This window comes from Eleginops maclovinus, chromosome 20 (genome assembly GCF_036324505.1).
Source record: "Eleginops maclovinus isolate JMC-PN-2008 ecotype Puerto Natales chromosome 20, JC_Emac_rtc_rv5, whole genome shotgun sequence".
NCBI classification, from domain to species: domain Eukaryota; kingdom Metazoa; phylum Chordata; class Actinopteri; order Perciformes; family Eleginopidae; genus Eleginops; species Eleginops maclovinus.
The window spans coordinates 21,565,812-21,589,438 of NC_086368.1; the positions used below are offsets into that span (position 1 = coordinate 21,565,812).

Consider the following 23,627-nt stretch of genomic DNA (forward strand, 5'->3'; position numbering starts at 1 on the left):
GACGTAACCGTAGAAACGAAAGGCCCAACCTCCGAGTGAGAAAACAGCAAATTGTGCATCATGTGAATGCAGCTTTAACCTTTAACCCTTTATCGCTTACTTCATCCTTTATCTCTTTGCATTTCCTCTCATTACCCGCCTGATTCTTCAGTGTCACTTTATTCATCTTTACCTCGCCATCCTTTTTTGTTTTCCTTTTACTCAACTCTTTGTGCTTTCTGTCTCGATCGTCCCCGCACTTTTTCACCGACCCTGCTCCTTCTCTCCCTCCTAGCCAGCAGATTTGGATGCCTGGGTAAGCAACACTACCATTGCTGTTACCTCCATTTTTTTTTTTTTTATTAAACTCAATTTCTCTACCTTTTCCCTTCTCTCTCTCACTCTCTCTCTTCTCTATTCAAATGTCATGTTTTCATTGTGCATTAAAGCGAGGCTGCGAGTGCGCCGCCGCCCGCCATTCCATACAACAACACTTTGGGAGGTATTCAGCTAGAAAATTACACATCATCTGTGCTGCTAGCAGAGGTGATTTTACACACAAAACACACGTACACACACAGCTCTTAAGCATCAAACAGCCGCTGCGGAGAGAAAGAGAGAGTGCAGTGAGCACAGTACAGGGATTTGCAGATGTGCTCTTTGGGGATGCGTGTGTCAGTTAAGTTAGGATAAGATTGGATTACAATGAATGTAATGTCAATCTGTGTACGTGTGGGTGTGTGTGTGTGTGTGTGTGTGTGTTCACCAGCAAAGAGCGCAGAAGAAGAGTAGATGATGGTGTTGCTCCATCTGATCTATATCACACTCACTAATACACAACTCGGCTCCAGCAATCTGTCACCATTACACCATGGCATAACAGAGTGTGTATGTGCGTCGGTTTGTAATACACTTTTTCAACACCACATAAATCCATGCCCCATTTCCCATTGCCTCTCTCCCATCTAGCTTCACTGTGTTCATGCACCAAATAATGTCTTCACTAATTATGTTTAGAAACAATGCGCGTTCATGAGGGCGCTCGCTGCTGATTGATAATCATTTTTAATGTGCAGGCAAACATTATTCACATCAAACGTTTGATTGGCGAGGAAAAATTCAAACACACTGTGCACATGTTTCTTATCCTTTTTATGCATTTAGCTTCTCTATGTGGTTCTGATTGTGCGGCTGCTCAGGCCCTGCTTTGATCTTCTGCACACTCCACACACAGCATGAACAAACTTCTGACAGACGAACAGATTCTAAACCAGGCCGCAAGGTTTTCAGAGTACCAGTGAGATTGAGTTTGCTGCGATTCAAGTCAGATATAGTATGTGGCATGTTTTCTGAAAATAGATCTGATATGTTTTCATGTAAAGACACTGCCTTAGTGCAAAATACATCACTGACTGCAAAGCTTCTTGCAACATGTATACTCCTTGCTTTTATCTTCCAAGAGAAAACCTTTTTTGAAATACAAACAATAAATAAGATGAGAAAAAGTGCTCATCTACTTTGACTGTACCTCTATTAGTTTTCTTTGCAGCGCTGCAGTAGCTCTTCATTACTCTCTTTCTTTCTCTGTCTATGATATTGACCTGATAAATATTTACCATAAGCAAGTAATCCCTTTTTTTATCCCACTTTATGTGATTGTGTAATGATACTGTGAAGCCTGGAGCTATTAAACCAAGTTGTCTAACATCTTGTAGTGGATCTTAACTAATGAAAGCCCTTAATGCATGTCTGGAGCTGAGCTTGTTCTCACTGTGTCTACTTTCTTCCTCTGCTTGCATGCTGCTACGCCATGGCCCAAACTCTGGGTCTTCCTACAGACTTCCATCTTGCTGCCTCTCAAAGCTTGGCTCAGTGGGCATTTCAAAGCCTTTCACCTCATCCTAACGCCAGCATCGCCATGTCAGCTTCTGCCGCCGCTGTGCCGGGCGCATGCCACCTGAGTAGTTTTGTAAGTTCTGTTTCATTAGATGGACCGGCTATGACATTCTTTTGTGTTGTACTTTGTGGTGTATGTGACGTATACCTTTCATATCGTTATAGATGTCCATCGTACATTCATCATCGATCATAAAATAGTGATGTTTGAGCACACACAGCGAAAGCATTCAGAAAAATAATGCACTGATCTTCAATTTGAATAGCCATTTAACCACACACTTTGGGAGAGTTCTGTGGTGTCCTAAAACTATTTTTAGAAGACTCTTTTTTTAGGTTTTCTTTGCTCCCGGATGCAAACAAGTTTTTCTGAGTCTTTTGGGCTCTGACAGAATCACAATGCGTTATTATTTCCCTCCTCAGCAAAAAAGGTTTCTTTTAGTTCCTGGATTTTTTTTCTTTTTTCTCCTGTTCACTTGCCAGGCAGTCAGAATGATGTTTTTTCACAGGTCATATTAATGTAGTAAATGTCATGATTCAATATAAAGAACCTGTAAAATCTGTTTAAAAAAATGTAAAGGCAATGTTTTTATTCATTTTATTTTTCCCTAATTATCTAACTCCTCTTCTTTCTCAGGCCAAACAGCTGGAGAAGAAAGAGAAGGAACTGGCCAGCATATCCAGCTTCTATAAAGAGCAACTAGAAATACTGGACAAAAAGGTAAGGAGCGTTTCATCTGATAAATATGTCATTAAAAGGAAATAAGCTGAAAAAATCAGAAAGGTTCTTTCTATAAAAATTCTGAATCAAATTTGTCCAGTAGCTGAATTGCAACAATTGCATTCCAAGATATTATAAAATCATTTTACTACACCAGAGTTTTTTATGGCACGAGTTTAGCACTCCTTGTGACATGTATAAGAGACCTTAGTAACCATCCTCTAAAAAGTCCTCACACATCAGGGATATCAAAACAAGTCCCAACATGACACATTACTCACTCCCCTTGGGTAGTCAAATGTCTTTGCCGACACCCTTCTTTATATTGGAAAATGTCAAGCCCACATACTGATGTCAGGAAGTAGATGAATTGAAAGTTTCAGCAGACAGATGAGAGAGACTCTCCAACACTCAGGAGAAGTCTCCCAGCGCGCTGAGAGCTGCAGTTGTCTAATCAAATGTACTGTGGCTTTCTCTTCACGAGTCCTTTAGCAACCCAGTGGTCTTTTTTTAAAATGAAAAAAAAAACAATAGCAGTTTGTCGGGTGCTTTTAAGAAATTATGGCCTGTGCCCCCTCCATCTAAACACTAAAGTGTTGTTGATATTTTGCATCCTTTCGCAAAAGCCAAATGCACAGGGGTCTGATAAATGTTGCGTGCTTACAGAATAAACTTGGGAGGATTTGTTAAAGTACTTTGAGAGACGCAAGGTCAGTGTTAGTGAATGATTTGAGGGCAGGAAAAAACTGCTTCATGCTTTTAGGGAATGGAAAGTGGCGAGGAGAAGGCACACCAGGCAGGAGAGTAAAATTACACAGCGCAAGGAAAGACAGGAAGGACTCATTTAGAAAAACACAGCTGTCGGGTACACTGAAAGTGTTAAAATAAGACGTGGAGAAAAGGTTACTCAGACAATTCCTAGTAATTATCGAAACCCGTAGCTGCTAGTTAAACTGCATCCTGTACATCACCCAAAACAGTGACGTGACATATAGAAGTTTAAAATGATCCCAAGAACCAAACAAAGGGTCTTCCAGGTGTGATGGAAACTTCTGGAGCAATGGAGATGAAACTCAGAGAGACACGGGAGAGCTGGAACTTTGATGGCAAACACTGAAGGTTTATTATGAAGCTAACGACCAGAGAATTGACAAGACATGCACTGCAGCCACGAGGTGAAACAGCGGTTGCCTGACCGAATTTTGAACATCTCTACTACAGTACGAAGTTTTAACCAGTTCCGAATGGACAATCAACATTCTTCATTCACCGGACTAAACAAATATGGACTGAATCTAACTAAATCTGCCGTCCATGGAAAAGAATGTGCAGCCAGTTAAGCTACGTTCCAGATAAGAAGGGCTTCAAGACGTCCCTGAAAAATAAACTATCTCATGGCAGCCTGTGCTCGGTCATAGACTGGCATCAACAAAGCGCCCCTCCTTAAGGGAGATTACAGCCACCTAAGGCCCAAGAACTATGCCATGGGAATAGAGTCAGAGGAAGGAGAAAATTATGAACAGTGTCAGAGTTTAACTACCTAAGCCAAACATGTCCTAACACCAGGTATCAAATGCCCTTTTATTAGAGGTGTTGAGATATTGAAATCATTGAATTAATTTATAAACTGATCAAAATGTTCTTTCTTTTTTGGTCGCCTGATGCCAGTCACACTATTCGGTAAGACGGACTCCACTAGATAAAACCTTTTGATGCTTACATGGAATTTGTTTTAGTCATAGAAATCTGACCTACGGATTCTTTTAGGCCTCGGAGGATGTCGGAGAAGTTCATACACAGACACATTGCTGCAGAAATGAAATGAAACCGCAAACACTCACACCCTCCCCTCCCCTGCCAGTCCTGTATTTCTCCTCTCACTCCCGCAGATCTCCCTCCAGTATTCAGTAGACAATCTGTGGGACTTGACTCCCCCCTCCACCCCTCTTCCCCGTCTCTCCCTACGTCCAGCAGGGCCCATCAGGCAGACGGGGGGGACCTTATCTAGTCCCCGGCAGTCGCCTCCTTTAGGCCTCTGAGAAAACCTTTTTACATAGCCAAGTGAAATGGAGGGGCCCCTGCGCACCGCGCGGCAAGCAGCACTGCTGCCGCAATGCTTGACGGAAGAGACTGATTGGCAGAAGAGTGGAGGACGCTCTATCTCTCTCCGCTCGCTGCCGCCACCACCACAGTCGCTTTTTTCTATCGCCTTTTTTCACCCCTCGCTTGCTCGCAGCTGACCTGCATGCGGATGAAGGAGTGAGAAAGAGGCGGACTGGGAGCCAGAGATAAAGAGGCTATATGGACTGTGCATTAAACAGTCTACCCTGAGCTGCCGTAACTCTCCCTCCTTCTCTTCCTTCATTTTCCAATCTAGCACTCCATTCATCCACGCCTCCTTTCATGCCCCCTTTCCTTTGCGCTGCCTATTTTACTTTCCTTTCACACCCTCATACCTGTAGCAAACCCTGGTTGGGTTGAAATAAATGGCCATTTAGAAGTTGAATTGGGACTGACAAAGCTTATATACATGAATGCAAACATTATTTAAAAAAGGTCAAGTGGTTAAATTCTGACGTGAAGATACCTTTACTTCGCTGCTATACTCAGAATGGTTTCTGAGGTCTATTTTTTTGTACTTTGTAAATTGTGTGCTTCTTGTATATATTTTTTGGTATCTTGGGTGTAATATTATTAAGCTGTCTTTGGCTCTTTCTGCTGTACAAATGAAAAGGTCCCCTCTGTGGGACGAATAAAGGTATTCTGATTCTGCTCTGACCCGGCCTCTCATCCTCAGTGTTTTATTAGATATTTTGGTACTACTTTACAATCATCATAAAGGGTTTATAATTAGGTTGAAAACACTTTATTAATCACTAAGAACCATTTATAAACCAGTTCTAACATAGTTTTCATACATCAACACAGGCTCACTATTTGGCAAGATAACTAAGCCTTATATTTGCTACTGTATCTGTTGTTCGCAAGTTGACTCTCCCCCCATCCATCTTGATGTTTCTTGGCATCTGTAAGCTAAGTAGCCAATATTAGGCTTAGCTCTACAGATAAATGTCCGCTCACTGTTTGGCAAGCAACCGGTCAGAGTTGCGCTGTTTATCTCTTGTCTTATAAAAGTGTATTAATGATTTATAAAGTGTTCACAACCTAATTAATGAATGAATTGAAAACCGTTCGTACAAAGTGGTACCCATATATTTTATGCAAAGCAGAGATTTAAAGGTGTTGAACGCCATGGACCACACATGTATATCAATCGGTGTGGTTAGCTTTACATATTCTAATAATGTGAAATAAAATACATGCACAAGCAGACACGCAATGTCCTGATGTGCCCATGAGATGAGCCAAAGATTCAGGCAAAAGGCAAGGGCAGCCAAATTAGAAGGAGAATCCACTGGTAATTGATGTGTGATCTTCCCTTGAATTAACTCTCTGGCCAATCAGCAGCCCTTTCCAACTGGCTTATAGCTGTGTGTGTCTCTGTGGTGATTACCTGTATGAAAACACACACTATCACACTCTGATGTCCAGTTTGCCTCAGGGATGAATGACTATAACCGATTATTGTGTTTGTCTAAAGGCTGTCTATCCAATACTGACTCAAAGGGAAAGGTGTGTGTGTGTGTGTGTGTGTGTGTGTGTGTGTGTGTGTGTGTGTGTGTGTGTGTGTGTGTGTGTGTGTGTGTGTGTGTGTGTGTGTGTGTGTGTGTGTGTGTGTGTGTGTGTGTGTGTGTGTGTGTGTGTGTGTGTGTGTGTGTTGGAGCGACATGTTTGTATGTATGCTGTCACTTCAAAAGTAATTGTGACAGAGTGGCCAATCCGCTGCACAACTTTGCGTTTCCTCTCTTCACACACGGAAAGCCATCCCAAGACACCCTGCAAACATCTTCTGCTTCTCCTTCTCTTCACCGATCCTTTTCCCTCGCCGCTTATTTGTGGATGCCTCCCTAATCTCTTCCCAGTGTACAGGTGGAGTATATCTGTCTCCCTGTGGCAACATAGCCTGTGACTCTGTAAACAAGTCTCAGTTTAAAATTCACCTCTTTTAATCCCCCAACCATCCCCCAACTATCTCCCTTGTCGACTGCTTCCTCTGAAATAAAAAAAAAGCCAAAAATTAATCCACCTTCGTCCAAGCGTGGAGCGTGAAACAACCCCTCCCTGAAAATCCTGACATCAGCCCATCTCAATCCACAGCTGCTGGAGGGTGTTCAGACGAGTGTGCACGCGAGGATCATCTGAACACAAGCGCACTCATACAAACACAGATTTAGTCACACACCTGCTTGTATGCAAGCTTACACACACACACACACGTAACCACACTAATCCCCTCCATGAGTCTTTCCAACACCCCCAAAAACCTTGATTCCCCCCCCCCATGAGGGTTATCATACCTCCTTTCTGTCTCTCCACGTTGGGCTTTTGTCCCCATGGATGCAAACGACTGGGAAGAGCTCAGAGTGTGTGTGCCGCCAGTGATAGTGCTGCCACTTCACTGGTATCATGAGGGCTGAGCTGGGGCTGTTGCTCTGAGTCTTTTCTGCCAACAGACACCAAAAGAACATGTTTAAACACAAAGTAAAATAAAACACAGCCAACACTTGTCAGTCCAAACCCTCATTCATACCTCCCGTGTCCGGATTTTCTCTAAATACTTAGTTTTATCCTATTATTCTCCTACAAAAATGGGTGTTTGTAAATAATAATCAAACTGCTTTACAGAACAAGAAGGAAACATAACAACAATATTAAAATGAATACAAAACAATCAGAAGCATCAACAGTGATCCTGATGAAATTCCCTTGAAATGAAGCTGACAAGAACTTAAAAATAGGTTAAAACAAAACCATTTCAAAAAGGAAAATAGTAAACAGTAGTGACTACGCATATTATTTGTCATTTTAATACTAAAGCAGGATTTCGTGGTTTAAACCAAATGTTTTTTAATGTTGTTTCTTAATTTGTTATGTTATAAACAACCAATTCCTTGTGAGCTACATCACCTCCTCTAGCTCATTCTCTCTGCCTCGGAAGGGTAGCAACTAAGAAAAGAGGTGGGAAGCAAGAGCTGGAAAGAGAAGATACCTCAGCGACTTGTGTTTACTCGTTTATTTTCTTCCAACGACGAGACACTATATCAACCCCCACCTGACCCCACCAAACCCACAACTTAGAGCCTCAGTGGGGTGCGACCATCATCAGCAGGAAACTCTCCGTACCTTTAAACCATCTGCTTTCTGCTTCCCTTGCTGCTTCCCAACACCCTATGTCCTGAATAATCTGAGGCACCCGTGGGTTTAAGCCCCCGTGGTGCCTATTTTTTTTATCTTGGCTCCAACACTGGGTTTCCCACAAGGCAACTACAGACTTTCAAGTTTCAGCTCAGCTTTCCTCTGTTGAGTTTACCCGCTGAGCCCTCGACCTGAGGCTAAAGGCTAAGACGTTAACATGTAGCTAACTTCTTACCACATATTCCCAGGGAGCCAGCCAAGGTATTAGCTAACTCTCCAACAAGAAACAGGACTTAATGTCTCTTTAAGGTCCATGACTTCAGGGCTACGTTTCTAGCGCTCTAAATGCAAGGTATTAATTGGTAATGTTTAGTGCTAAATAGATTCATAAACCACCTGGCTGGGGCTTTTGAAGTCCTGGACTTTGTTTTATCCCCAAGGTAAAGGATGCGGGGATAAAGTATGCTTCAAGTTTTGGAGCTGCAGATGTAACTACCCCTTCTCTGTCGAGGTTGGATATTTAAGTCTAGTCCACATATTAGCAATGGGGAGATTTAGCAGCAAGAGAATTATAATCCTGAATCCTTTCCGGGAAAATCCAATATAACACAGCCTGTAAACATAACTGGCAGGGATAAAGTCTCACACATGGGGATGTTTGGCATTGTGAATTACCGCAACAGCCAAAATGCGACACAAACTCAGATGAAGTGAAACTAGACACATTTAATTGGTTTCTAAATTAATGGACATGGTCAAAAGCTTGATTCAAGACCTATGCTATGCTGCCCACATGTCTTTTTTTGTAAGCGATTCAAAAAGGTGTTGTTATCATTATCTATTTCCGAGCCAATCAGAACCTTGGTGCCACAGTTAAGAATGGGGTCGTAATTTTTCTGCACTCAAGCCACAAACATGGGCAAATTGTGGATAAGATCACAAAGGTTATTTTGTTTTTTGTAAACCCAATTAAAGAAATAATGGTGGTTATTTTGGGTTAATTTTTCAATAAACTGCAGAATTTTTCAGGGTAGGAAAAAGTAATTGCCAGATGATTTGGCGATCACTACTGGCTCCTGCTTCATACAACTTCATAGACTTGTGTTTTACTGTCTTCTCTTTAAAGATCAGGAAATGAAAGGATAAAGAGGCAGATTATTACATTGTAGTGAATACTTGCAGATAGGATTAAGGCAAAAAAAGATAGCTATAACATTACTTGAGTCATTTCCAACAGCAGACATTCAGATCAGGAGCAGCATGTCTGCGGATCACTGTGAAATAATGAGATATGAAAATGACTTGGGGGCACTGGAGGAGTAGAGGGCTGGGGATTGAGAAGGAGGTTTGTGTTTGATCCCATCTCTTTCCCTGCTCCGTCACTTCAATTATCGTCCTCTCCTATCACCCCATCTATTGGGAATATAGGGAATAATTAAGTAAAAGCGTGAGCGCTGTGGTTATTGGTTTAAAACGGTGATTACTGCTCAGTGAATGTGGATGAGAGGGTGGGGAGATAGATTTGCTTTGAGTTTGGGGCATTCTAGACAAACTGTATTTCACATTTTTTGACTCTAAGGAAGTCATATAAAGCTCTGGAACAAAAGGCCTCTCCGAATTGTTCTTATCTTTATCTCTACATGAATGGCAGCCATGCCAGCATTTGTTGAATTTCAACACAGAGAAATGTTGTCAGTGGTTTATAGAATACAATAAAATAGTAATAATTTAACTCAGAGACATATCTAAGAGAAAACGATAATGCTGAAGTGGTCTCTTAATCTTTTCCAGGGCTGTATCCTACAGAGAGGATGGTTTTAAATAAATGATTAGTACTTTGGCTGGAAAGAATGCACACCATAGAAGAAGAATCAGAGGATGAAGCCTTCTTTATTTGTCACACAGCAAACAGAGTGAAATTTGATCTCTGCGGTTTAACCCATCCTAGATCTAGGAGCAGTGGGCTGCTATTGTATAACACCCTGGGAGCAATGGGGTGTGGTAGGGGTGTCCAGTGCTTTGCTCAAGGGAAGCTCACACTCCAAAATCACTTATACTTTTGACGGTGCAAAAGTAGACCCCCCCCCAAGTTGTAGTGCAGTTAACTCTGTCATCACTGATTTCTCCAGTTGAGGAACGCTGCGTATGACCTTGCCCTCTAGGCATGGGCTGCACCTGTGTAGCAATCGCAGTTTAAATGCCACTGTTTCTCGCATTAAATAAAGCATTCGGAGTACCAACCAACATCGGCATTCAAATTTGTAAGCATCGCTGTGAAATTCAAAGGTCGCTAATTTAACAAATGACATTTAGGATAGTGCTTAATGCATTTTGCTTATCACCGTTGGCTTATTAGAGCTTGAACTATGACAGAATAAAGGGGGGAAATGCAGGTTGTTAAGCTGTAATTCACAGGACTTGATTTCAGGGCTTAGTCAATCTTGTTTTCATGTTTTAAACATTTTATAATGTTAAAGCCATCATTAAAAGTACGCCTGAGCACCTGGCTTGATGTTTAAAATGTAAAGTGATGTTGAACTTCTTCAGAGCTTTTTAATACCACTGAATTCATTCTCAAGGTTTCTTTGTTCTTTTCCCTCCAGAACCTGGAGAACTACAAGCAGACGGCTGAACAGTACAACGAGGCAGCTACCAAAGCCGAGGCCGACATCAGGTAAGCACTGTGCAATACTGTGCAACACCATTTTCTGTGGAATGAACCATTCAGTACACCCATTACCTTGCTGCTCCTTACTGCCTCTGTATCGTTATGTTTTTTACGAGCCCCACATAGGTTAAAGCGGTTTGCCCGATTCACCTCTAAATAATCTATTAGTTGAGGCTGAGATATTTTTTTTCTCACTCCAATGGGGCTAACGCTGAATAAAACAGACATTGTATTCCAAATTCTATAAAGAAATGTACCTTCCACAGAGGAGGACGGGGAGACTGGCTCTGAATAGCACAATGTCGTAACAACAGTTAGAAAGCAGATGTTGGCAGAGGCCTGAGTCTGAAGGGAGTTTGCCATGTTTGTATATTGTTATTGGTACAGTCCAAACATTAATTCCCCCAGAAACAATGTTGAGGCTAAACGATGCGTTCTTAGTATGTTTTCTGTCTCCTTTGCCATATTATTGTGACAAAACTATGAAAATTACACATCATGTCTCACCATTTTCCTATTTCCAGTAAGATAAGCTCACTAATTCTGACATTGTTGCTTCTCAGAGTTTCAATTCATGATCAATCAATCAATCAATCAATCAATCAATCAATCAATTAATCAATCAAGGTTTATTTTGATTGAAGTTTGAATTGATGAGAATATTTGTATCTTTTTTTAATATTTAAAACAATGTGCTTAACATGGCTTTGAATGTTTATCTTGTGATTTTGTTATTACACGCATTTTATAACAAAACAATATCTAATATTATTGAGGCAGTCCTTTCATGTAGACCTCCTGCTGCTTTCTTTCTCAATGTCTTGCTTCATTGGGAAATTAGACATGGAAAAGAAAATGGTGAAAAATAAATAAAAGTATCATTTTCATTTTTATTTATTTGTCCTTTCATGGCTCGGAGAAGCAGATTATCTGGCTTTGAATATAATTTCTTGAGTGAATATGTGGTAGAATTACGTATAGATTTGTACAAAAATGAATATGCCTCTGTGGCATATTGAGTCTCTTCCGTCTCCAATAACTGCTCAAATGTCTTCATTAACATTCTCACCTTTCTTCTTTATAATGATGCATCTCAATATCCGTTGTCATGCAGCCAGTACCAGCTCAGTAATCATGGCAAGACATGATGAACTACTTGGCCTTTTAAAGAGCCCTATTCTGCTGGTAGAAATAGCAGTCAAACAGAAACAGCAAGATTTGACAAGAAGCAGAGGTTCCTGTTCAGAGTTCAGACTTCTCCTGCTGTCAAATAGCACGTCGGAGTCATTCAGCGCTGAACCGCCGCCACACTGCCACTGCCAGAGAGTGTGGGCCTTGACAATTTACGCCCCTCTTCAACACTCATTCTTACCCATTTTTGAAAGGAGAAAGAGTTCTGTAAATCCAATTTACTCAGACAGCCATTCAAATGTTTTTTTCTCCTGCATGCACGGCAATGATTGTTGCAAAACTGATGAAAGACGACTAATTAATTCAGATCTGTTTTTTCTTCTGTTATTTTCACACGCTCATTCCTCACCTTTTACTTCCTATTAACACGTAAAACCTTTTTTTACCTTCACACTTATATCTCACGGTTCCCCATGACAACCTGAATTTAAGTTACATGTATCCACGTCTCATTGTATTCTCTGGGGATACAACAAATACAAATGAAAAATCTCTCTGCGAACAGCAATCATTGTATTGGGTGTATTAGGAAGTTTAGGGCAATATCTGAAAAGATAAATAGCAATTTTCTTCCTCTCATTTGCGTGCAGTTTGTATTCGATTTTACACATGTTGTCGATTAGCTTTCCATTGGATAATGAGGGGAGAGCAAATTTGTGGCTCAAGTCATTACAGGGTTTGTTGATGTGGGAGCAGCACTGAGGCGTAATTAAATTAGAGCAAACTCTCTTTAATATCACAAGCATCTGAATATACATCATTTACTAACAAGGTGGCAAATGAAAGGAAGTCACGATCATTGTTGGCACAGTTTCGCTGCGTTAGCTTATATGACGAGGCTTTGTGAAAAAGCAACTTCCTATCCAATGATTGGTTTTCCTTTTTCTATAATTTAAAGTGTCAGACAACATATAAAACAACGCTGTTCTGAAATGAATGTGTGAATGTTCTAATTGAGAAACCAGTGTAGTGTAGTAGCGAACATCCCAGTGCTTCCCTCGCAACAGCTAGAGGAAAAAAGTAGAAGCTGTGTCTTTTTAGCTTTGCAATGTATGATGGGTAGTGACCTCATCCACATTTTCTTGCACCTGGTCCATTGAATTTAACAGAACACAATTCAAGTCCAAAATTTTGTCCGAATGATTACATTAGCAAGGATTCGCTATTGTCCGCCGCTGCATTGAAAAGGTGAGGAGATCAGTTCTGCATGAGTTTGCCGAAAGAAAAAGCATTTTGTCCTTCCACAATGTGTTACTCATTATTTTTGTGCGCACACACACACACACACAGAATTTTTCAGTCCTTTTTTTTTCTTTCTATCTCTGCCGCACATACAGGCACACTTTGTATTCAGGCAGCCACGTGCTCGTCATGTTCTGTCAGCATTTGGGTGGCGTTTCATTGTGCCGTGGTCACGCTGTCATTTCACACTACACTGACCACCCAGTAATTATTCTATTTACCCACCAGTGGGGGGAGGGGGTGCAGCACAGTCCAACACATTATGTAGCTACAGCATGTCTCTTTCTTCCGTCTTTGCACCCTCTCCAGTGTCGCCGCTCTCCTATTATCTCATTTACCTAATTCTTGAATATTCTTTAGCCACACTCTGTCCATGGTTGATCTTCATTTATTGTTCTCAGCCTCTTTTGCTTCCAGCGTTGATCTTCCTTTTGTCTAGATGTCCTCTTTGGCTTGAAAGAAGAGAAGTGATGAGGCAGCCTGTGTTATTTATATTATCTTTATCTCCTTCCTCTTGATAGTTTTTGTTGTATTACTGTTGTACCTGACCTGCAGAAAGACAGCATGCAGGCCAAAACATCGGCTGGTAAAAGCCGCAAGCAAAGGTACAAAAAAATACACTTCAATGACAACAACAAAAGGATTGTTACCTAAAAAGGAGTATCAAGGAATCCATATTCCTGTAATAGAGAAATCTTTAATAGAGCATGTTTAGGTTAGGAGAGGGGGATTTGAGTTGGTAGTACTGGTGGAAGATGTTGATGGGTTTTCTGCATGGAGTTAGGAACAAGTTTTATCATTGACCAAAGCGGCATCTGAAATGAAGAGCCTGCAGCAATATAATACAGGGTGCCGTCTGATCTGTAAGACTAAACCACATAGGTTAAATAAAGACACATAAAATGTAAAGACCAAGGATAACTAGTGGAGGAAGTGACCCCATTTCGGGAGACAGAAATCAGGTTTCTTGAGTAGCTGTAAAGGACAGCACCAAAACAAATCTCTAAAAGTCTTCCACCCATTATAAGCTGTGATTCCAGAAGCGGCCCAACATATTCTGAATGCAAAAGTTAAGGCTAAAAGCCTCTCTCACCTGACGAGGTCACTTTGTTGAATTTAAGATGGAAGCCTCTTGTGTTATTGCCTCTTTATTCCTGCATCGGACAAATCGGTAAAAGGTTATGTTGAGCCGTTTTCTACTTGCCTCGCCCAAACACATGGGGCATTTTAAAGAAGTTCATCCATTAGCCTTGCCTTGGGGTATCAGACTAGCTATATTCCACAAAAATACCTCACCCGAGAGACCCACAACATGGCGGCTTAGCTTACTTTAGGATCTAAAAATCCATTAATCCTCTTAAAAAAAAAACCTGGTTAACCTCAAAGTGTTTGCAAAGACAGAACCTGAGTGAACCTCAGGTGGATGTCGTTGTGAGTGTTCACCATGAAGTAACTGCTGACAGTTTGTAAAGCCTTCTTTTATGTGAGTTTGTTATTTCTTCTTTATGTGTCTATTTTTGTGTGTATGTGGGTAGCATGTCCAATTAGTGAAACAGACAGGTAGACTGCTAGTCATTACCAGAGACAGGACCTGTCTGCACTGTGTGGTCCAACAAAGATTGACCATTAAGACACAAGGCTGAAGTCTCTTACACACAATGCTACTGCCTCTCTGTACTTCTCTCTGACTGCCTCTGTACAGTATGTGTGTGTGTGTGTGTGTGTGTGTGTGTGTGTGTGTGTGTGTGTGTATATAGATACATAGAAACGATTACACACAGATACAGTTCAGATTTGGCCTGTGCAGTTGCAGTAGATATGATAAGACAAGTAATTCACATTAAACAGATTTCCGTCATTTATTCAAGACATTTCCTTTTACACCGTGAGGATGTATGATGTAAAAGTGATGTACGTTACAATTTAATTGGTCTATTTTCCATTTGCATTACCAGTTAAATATGCAAGACATTGGCTGCTGCTGCTGCTATAAGAAGTCGTGATCTTCCGAGGTAAGTCACCGAGGGCTGACCCAGAACTTGAGTCGAGCTGGATCCGAATCCCATATTTATTCTAATCAGGAAAGGTTGCGCCCCTTTTCCTTTGCCACCAGTCTTAGGTATCTATGTAAATATACAGTAACTCTGACTATGAGGTGTGTCATATTCATCACAGCAGACATATAAACATGTTGTAGACGGAAACGTATTTCCGCTTACTCTTTTTGACCTGTTCTGCTTGCTTGGTATACTGTTGCCCTCCTTTGTGATAGCGCTGTCACTCTGTTCAGGTCATCTGCATTTTGGACAAGACAACAGGAGCTCAAATAGAGTAACACAAAATCCAAGCAACAATTAAAATACTGTTGATTATCTGACACTCATGTTGCTAAGGAATACAACATTCTGCAACAAGCCGGGGTAACATATTATTTCTCTGTGTCATATGGATTAGAAAGAAGAGAAAAGGGAAGTTGTTTAAAGTCAAAGGAGCTTCAAATGATATAAAACTTGAATTTAAATGGTTGAGGATAAAAAGGCTAGCGATGGAGAGTGATAGCAGCAAAGCGCTCCGGAGAGCACGTCTCCCCCCACATCACCATCAACTGGAGTGAGTCGTCCAACCGCAAGGTCTCCCTGATTGAAAAGTTATCAGCGATGAGATGTCACACACAAACACACATGCACATGCGGCCCTTATCTTGTTCTCGCATGTCACCTGTTTTAATGAAACACTCTCCTTATCCCCTCCCATCTCCCTGTCCCTATACTCCCACAAAGTGAGTTTGGTGGGGATCAAACAGCAGGGCTAACGGAGTGCAAATTGTTCTCCTACATTCCTATCTGCTTCCAGCACTTCAGCTGTCAGCGTGAGAAGATACGGCGACTTCTGTCTGTCTCCAGTCTGCGGCTTGGACTTGTTTTTGATTGCTGTTCCCTTTTGAGATGTAGACATTTTTTGGTGGTAGTAGTGTTGTCATTATAAGTTTAGGATATTGCTCTATAGTGTTGCAGGGATGACGTATTTTTGCACGCCAACCCGGAAGTAAGCTGCGCATGGGTTTCCTCGACAAAAAAGCAATGTGATTTCTCCATAGGATTTTGGAATATTGTAGAAAATAAGATTTGTGGAAAACCAACCTGTTTGATAAATGCACGGTTTTGTTCAGCCGGATAATCTCCACATGTCTACCCTGCTTTTATCATTTTCAATCATAAATGTAATCGCCAGAAGCAAAATGCTAATGTTATGCTATAAACGAACTACAGACGAGTACAGCAGGGTCGCACAACTTCAAAGTCACTCCAATTTAAAATCGTCTCAACTGACTTTTGCGCGCTTGCATATTTTCACTGCTGATGTATTTAATGTCTTAGAACAAAACGTGATCCGTCTCTTAAGTTTGTGTCAACCACAGACCTATTATGAGCTATTTTCCAAAATCCTATGGAGAAATCCCATTGACTCTGACAGGAGGGAACCGGAAGTGGTAAAATACTAACTCACTTCCAGATTTTAGGACTCGTTCCTGCACCACTCTATACCTTAGCAAAGGTAGTTTTACTGAGTATTATGACTACTAAAATAACTACTACTACTGTAAATCTGTACTTCTTATTTTACGTGATTCTGAAAGTAAGATCACTGCCAGATGAACTATTATGATGTGGATGTGATCCTTGTGGAAGTATCATAAAAGCTTTACAAAGCCTTGAACAATGCAGTGTGCATGCTCCGTCATTCCTTTTGATCTCAGCCCAGCCATGACATCTCTGATCCTCTCCTCTCTCCCACTCCACTCAGCGTAATAATAAAAAATCAAATGTACAATACCATGTCTGCCGCCTAAAAGAAAAACCATATCCTTGTCATCATACATTAATACACACACACACACACACACACACACACACACACACACACACCAACTTTGACACTGGGAGAATAATAAGATGCTACGCCCTTACGATTTTTCCTTTCTCTTCTTATTGCTTTATTCCCTAATGTCACGCTTTGCAGTGGCGAAGAACTTGAGCTCTCTTCATGAAAACCACACACTGCTAAGGTGAGACAAAAAATAATGAAATACTTTACCAATTTGAACCTAATCTTCCTCCCCAAACTCTGCACAAATTTATGCAAAAACATCACAGACACAAAGCAATTGGAGTGTTGTTTTGCTTCTTCTCCCTGCAAAAGTTGGCTATCAAACTAGCTGGGGCGGCTAATGTTTTTCTAATAAGAGCTCACCTTTAATTTCAGTCAAACGAGGCAGTTGGTGAAGATTAGCAGAGGCAATTTTCTGCTTCAGATTCCATTATTAAAGCACTCCTGCTATCAGAAAGTTTCTCTCGTTGAATTGAGAAATGTTTTTTTCTTCTTTTGCTTGAGCTTGGATTAATACCTTGGGGCTTTTGTTGCTGTTATCTTCTTCTCTAAGGGAGTAATTCAGAATGCCTCGCAGCTGTCAAACATCAGCCAGTCGTATAATTTAAATCATGTGATTGAAACTCTCGGGAACAGATTTAAAACTGACCAACACCACAGCATTTTTATGGTCAGTGCAACAATACACATTGTTTGTTTTCAAGAGTTGACTTCAGCAAATCCTCTATTTTCAATCTCATTCTTTAATTTGAATTGGAGCCATTCAGCCCAAAATCCTATACCCTATATCATAAGACTATTAAGTGTTTTATAAATACCTCAAGATAACACCACAGGAGTGTATCCAGCTTATGGTTTGAATTATATTTGCTCTAATTAACGTCAACTAATAAATTAAATAGACCCTGATAACACCTTCAGAGTCCCAACTGAATGCTAAACATTATGCAAAGTGCACTAACATTAAACCCATCCAGAGCACAGAGCGGCGGAAAATGCAGATTGTGGTGGTTGCCATGGGTTACTGTTTGTCTATGCAAGCTGCAAGGGTTATTTGTCATCTAATACGTCACTGTCAAGTTCAGTCTCTCTCTCTCTCTCTCCTCTTCTCTCTTCTCTCTCTCTCTCTCAGGTTACATTCACTTCCCTTTCATGAATATTCTCTCCGCCAGTGATTTATTTAATCCTGTCGCTCTACCCTCCGCTGCACACGCCAGACACACACACACACACACACACTGCCCAATACACATACCAGTGCAGAAGAATTCTCCTGAAGTCTTTCACATGTACAGTTTATCTCGGACACACACACACACACACACACACCAACAGCGCATTTACAAAGCCCTGTTCATACGTGCACACTAATTTATTGTGTGTATTTGTCAGTGAAGGAAGGGACTACTGAGCTCAATCATATGTGACGGATGTATGATTCTGTAATTGCTTTGAGGCATGGCATGAGGACAGTTGTGTGTGTGTGTGTGTGTGCGCGCGTGCGTGCGTGCGGGTTGCATACTTGAATGCGTATTTGAATGTCAGGTGGTCAGCTTCCAAAAATAAATAGGCATGTCCCATCATGTTAAAGGAAGTCATGCGTCTCTTTATCAAATTGAACACTAATTCTTTCTATTTCCCTCTCTGTCTTTTGCTCTCTCTTTTTTCCTCAGTGTTATACAGAGTGTAGACAATCTGAAAAACGACTGTGGGAATAACATCTCATTACTTTATATTCTATTAAAGTCTACTATTGTATTCTATTGAGATTCAAAGTTCATTCTTGACCCTTGCGATGGCAGTTGACAAAACAATCTCACCTCGAGGGGGTTATGAAACATATCATGAATAAGAACTAATTTGGTGGCCAGAAGAATTTTGAACATCGATATTTCCATGACAACTGGGCAAAAGCAAAAAAGACTATGTGACATGTTACACTACGAACTACCTGAATAACCTAAAGTAAATATTGTTTTAGTCATCCTATTATATTCTATTATATTTAAATGAGTCAGTTCTTTTTTGTCCATTTATATCCCTTTTCTTTATTTTATGTTTCATTCAGTTCTTATTGAATTTTATTTTTATTCTTTTTCAAACTTTTTCTATTTTATATTTTTCAATTGTTCTATTCTTTGCTGTTTTGTATTAGTTTCTGTTCCTTTTTTTATCTATTACGTTTTGCTCTCCGTTGAGTGTGCATATGGGAGGTTGTACAGGATGCAGCGCTGTGAATAATAAGTTGTGTGTGTGTGTGTGTGTGTGTGTGTGTGTACGTACGTGTGTACGGGCTTGTGCGTGTACATATCCATATCCCAATCCTTCCAGTTACGAGTTCTGTCACAACAGCAGGTAAATTACTACAAGCAACAGAGCACTCAAGGATTACCCTCATGTAGGATTAGCATTCAGTACCTGTGTGTGTGTGTGTGTGTGTGTGTGTGTGTGTGTGTGTGTGTGTGTGTGTGTGTGTGTGTGTGTGTGTGTGTGTGTGTGTGTGTGTGTGTGTGTGTGTGTGTGTGTGTGTGCATGTGTGCGTGCGTGTGTGTTTGTGGATATGATTGTGTGCTTTTGTCCACACCGACATGTACTGTATGTGCGTAAGAAAGATAAAAAGAAATGAGAAAGTTTGACTCGACTCCTAAGCTGCTTTGTCAATGCATAATTCATCTATTTCCACAGGCTGCACCTTGGAGCCTTTAAAACTATCTTAGCTTCTCCAACTCCAACAAAAAAAACCACATAAACAATATTAAAATATTATTATTTTCCCTGTCTCTTCAACAGATTTAATGACAAAAACACAAATCATTCCGGCGGCTGTTACTGTAGTTTGGATTTATTCTTCTAGGAGTTGGTTACATTTAGTCCCTTGGATGTCATTTCTCTTTTGTTTGTGCAAATTTGATATTGAAATTCAACTTGACAATTAGGGTATACATTTAGTAAGTATCTGTGTTTTTCTTTTCTTTTTTTTGATTCAATTTGAGCCAATTTTCAGAGTAAGAAACTGAGCTTGGAAGTGTATGCTGTTGCTGACTTCATTAATATTATTATTATATTAATATTAATGTTATCATAAGATATGATGAGATTTTACGGCTCTTTAGTGCTTTGACTAAACATTAAACCGTTTTATGGCTGTTTATAACATCTGCTCTTTGACCTGTTTCACTTCTTCTTGTGAGACACCGTCAGATCTCGGCTTGAAGTTTGTCAGTGAAACTAAATAGAAAAGTGTAACTGATATTTAACAATATGACGGTAAATCCCAGGTTGTAAAGAAAGAAAATCATGTTTTCTTAAAAGAGAGCTGTATTTACTACTAAACATAAAAAGTTTGATTAGCTTTAACATTTTAAGGATCCTCGTTTTGTTCTTAATTTGTGATTTCAGATGGTTTTTTTGGATCTCTTTTCCCATAGAGCCAAACAGTATCAAATTTCCTTGGAATGTTCCCACAGACGCACAGATTGTAAAACTGCGAATGGAAGAGCTTTCATCATCGGGCTGAGACTCAATTAATGTTATGTTATGAACGTGATAAAACAGACATTTATTTAAAAGTCAATCTTCAACATATTTATCTTCCGTGTTGAAGATGTTCTGCCATGCTCTCTTGTTTCATTTTGATAAAAAGGCCACCTTTCACTTTAAGTCATAAAAAAACGATGACAATTACTTAAGTAGAGAAATAGTGCTCAATAACTCACACAGGATTAACAATAGATCAAATTAATCACAGTTTTTTTTTACTGGGCTTCTTAACAGGAGAGGCAAAGACAGTCCAATGAACCAACAAATCGCAAAGAATAGTAATTGTAGGCTAAAGCACACAGTTAATAAAGACATCCTCAGTTTGCAGCGTTGTGTGTGTGTTTGTTTGTGTGTGTGTGTGTGTGTGTGTGTGTGTGTTTGTCTAACCACTGCTCTCTGCCCTCTGTGTCTCTGCAGACCTCGGCAGACTGCGTCTGTGTGCAGTGAGCTGCAGGCCAAGGTGCTCCAGTGCTACAGCGACAACCCACAGCAGACCCTGCACTGCTCCAGCCTGGCCAGACAGTACATGACCTGCGTCCAGCAAGCCAAGAAGGTAGGTGGGGGTTACATGCTGTACTGTGCGGGGGTGTGAGAGCGTGAGAGAAATTGTGTTTTTATTTATAGAAAAAAGTAAGTCCACACGTCTCTACTAATGAATTTCCCACTATCATTGTTTTTCTTGATTATCACTCCTTGCTCATTCCCTTCAGATAACCATCTTGGCAGAATACCAGTAGCTAACTTTCCTTCAAAGATACATTTTTTTAAAATGTTTTATAAATAGCTCACAGTTTTTCTAAATAAAATAGGAGGATAGCAGTTCATTAGTGAGACCTGGAAGAATCTTGACAGTGATGGAAGGAAAAGGTGAATATACAAATCATCCTTTCAGTCCTCATACTGAATCAGTTTACTTCTGAGAATAGAATCTGCATACTTCAACACTTCAGATAGGAAGCTAAATCCATGAGACATGCCTATTGAGCAGATTTCTCAGTCGCCAGGCGTGTACGAGTTTTGGAACTTTCTGATAGGAAGATTACACCGTTATTACTGTATTAAAATCAGTTTTGGCATTCAGCTCTTTGAAATGCATTCTGTTTTCTGCTGATACTTTCACAAATACTGTGCAGACCCTGCGCTTATCTACAAAGTGCTTATTTTACCCAATTTCTCCATCAAAAAACAATAATGAATGAGGCAATTTGCACGTTATTATCGTGACAAAATGCACTGATACGGCTCCAAAGTAGATAAAAGGCACACAACAACAATTGGTGAATTTGGCAGTTTAAACGGCCGATAAAAGCAAAGCAAATGCACAAATTAAAAGCAATCAGTCTTTTTAAACTACTTCCAAGGACCCATTTGCCAGTGGGATGGTGCATTTTGGCGGGGGGGAAGCTGTGTAAATGTATGTGGGTCAGTTTTGGGGTGTTTTTTTTGTTGTGACTATAAATTCAGATTGTGAGTGTCAGAGTAAAGGCAAGCTGTTTTTCTCTTTTCAAAAACAGATTTAATCAGGCTTAACATTGACAGAGTGTGTGTGAGTGAGACAGAAAGCAAGAAAGAGAGGGGGTACACAAAAGAGACAAAAAGGGAACAGAGAAAGGGAAAATTTATGTAAACAAGAACGCTTCAGTCTGATTCAACACTACGCCTGTCCCTCTGTGAGTAAGAGTGTTGTCGACTGAAACACAAAGCACCTGAATATAAATAAAAGGTCCTTAATTTTTGTAGAAGAGGGTAGATTTGACTTAATAATAGAGTCCTAGTCCCTTTCAGACAGTTGTTTCTCAAAATCCTAGAGTTTTTCCGCCTGAAAGACATCATTCTAAGATTTGGCACCTTTTTAAAATTCCAGACAACTTCCCTCGTACCATTTCGATCCCAAACATTTTATCGCTGACATCTTCTCTGTATAACCTTTCTTTATTGGGATAATCTAGCAGAGATTAAATCTTGCTCTCCTGCGGTACTCTTTAAAAGATGGTTGGATTTTCAGACTGACCTTTAAGACTTCTAAAGAGTACTCCATCCCAAGTTCAAACTCAAAAGGGCATATAAATGTTCCTAGATTTAAGATGTAAGTGTAAAAGCCCTCCCATTTAAGTGCCTGATTAAGTGATCCACATCCAATATACATCCTTTTTTGTGTCCTTTTACAGTTTTATTTCTCTCTTTATCCACCCATCTTGAGTGTTATCTGCTCATCCTTGGCTCTTTCGCGCTGCTGTCGTTGTTCATCCATCTTTTCTCCGCCACTCCCCATCCTCCATTTCTCCCTCTTTATATATATAAGAGCCTCTTTTACCGCCCTTCACGACACACTTTGTCACATTAGCTAGTGCATTAGCTCTGAGCTGTGCTGCTAGATCTGGAGCTTTGTTATGTCTCCAGACCCACTGCTGACTTTGTTGAAAACACAATCACTCACAAGGCCCTATGAGGCTGAGTCATTATAACATTGTTATACAGGCAACAAAGTGGTAATTTGTCCATGTAGTGAACTTAAACAATAATACATTTATTTAATAATAAATGTGTCTCATGCGGCATTCCTTTTCTACAAGTAATACATCTTGAAATATTTTTCATGACGCACCTCTTTCTTTATTTCCCACAATGTTTTTATTTCAACTTTTTAACACAAAAAAAGACACATAAAAACAAACATGCTTCATCTGTAAAAAGCATTATGCGGGAGCTGCACCTATTCGTCCTCTTGACCAGCAGATCAATTCAGATCCTTTGCATAAATAATTAAGGGCCTCCATAAAATCTCTAACACATGCTGTCCAATGGGAGGCCTGACAGAATCTGTCGAAACCAATGAGTGATGCTTTGAGGCTGTGAGCCTTTTTCCAAAACAATGAAATACAGGTTTCTGGCGTAGAGCAAGCTGAGGTCTATAAATGTCCGCTCATGTTTACTATATTTATGCTCTTCTGGATATAATCCTAACAGAGTAAACATTGGATCCTGCAAAAATCTCCTTTGAAATGATCTTCTCTATTGTACCTCTTTCCCAGAACACTTTAATCTTCCTGCACTGCCAAATACAGTGAAACAATGTCCGCTTGATTCTGTGCAGTTTCTGCATATATCTGGTATATTTTTTAAATCAACCGGGGTCACATGTGTTCCCATCAACCATTTACACTTATTAGTTTAGGTTGTGGGTGAATAGACCTGGTATGAGCTGCAACGCAAGCTTCTTTCCAATCTTCATCTGAAACTTCAGTC

At 40.3% G+C, this 23,627-nt stretch overlaps 1 protein-coding gene across 2 annotated transcripts in view; it reads left to right on the forward strand.

Moving 5' to 3' along the window:
• Positions 1-23,627, forward strand: part of chchd6b (coiled-coil-helix-coiled-coil-helix domain containing 6b) — a 56,204-nt gene that overhangs the window by 20,976 nt on the left and 11,601 nt on the right. Inside the window, exons 5-8 of one of the 2 annotated variants that reach the window (XM_063910748.1) lie at positions 275-295; positions 2,513-2,596; positions 10,456-10,526; positions 20,799-20,934. In XM_063910748.1, coding sequence (XP_063766818.1) covers positions 275-295; positions 2,513-2,596; positions 10,456-10,526; positions 20,799-20,934 — 312 coding nt within the window. The remainder of the gene's footprint in view (positions 1-274; positions 296-2,512; positions 2,597-10,455; positions 10,527-20,798; positions 20,935-23,627) is intronic. The other variant, XM_063910749.1, reaches the window with a different exon arrangement.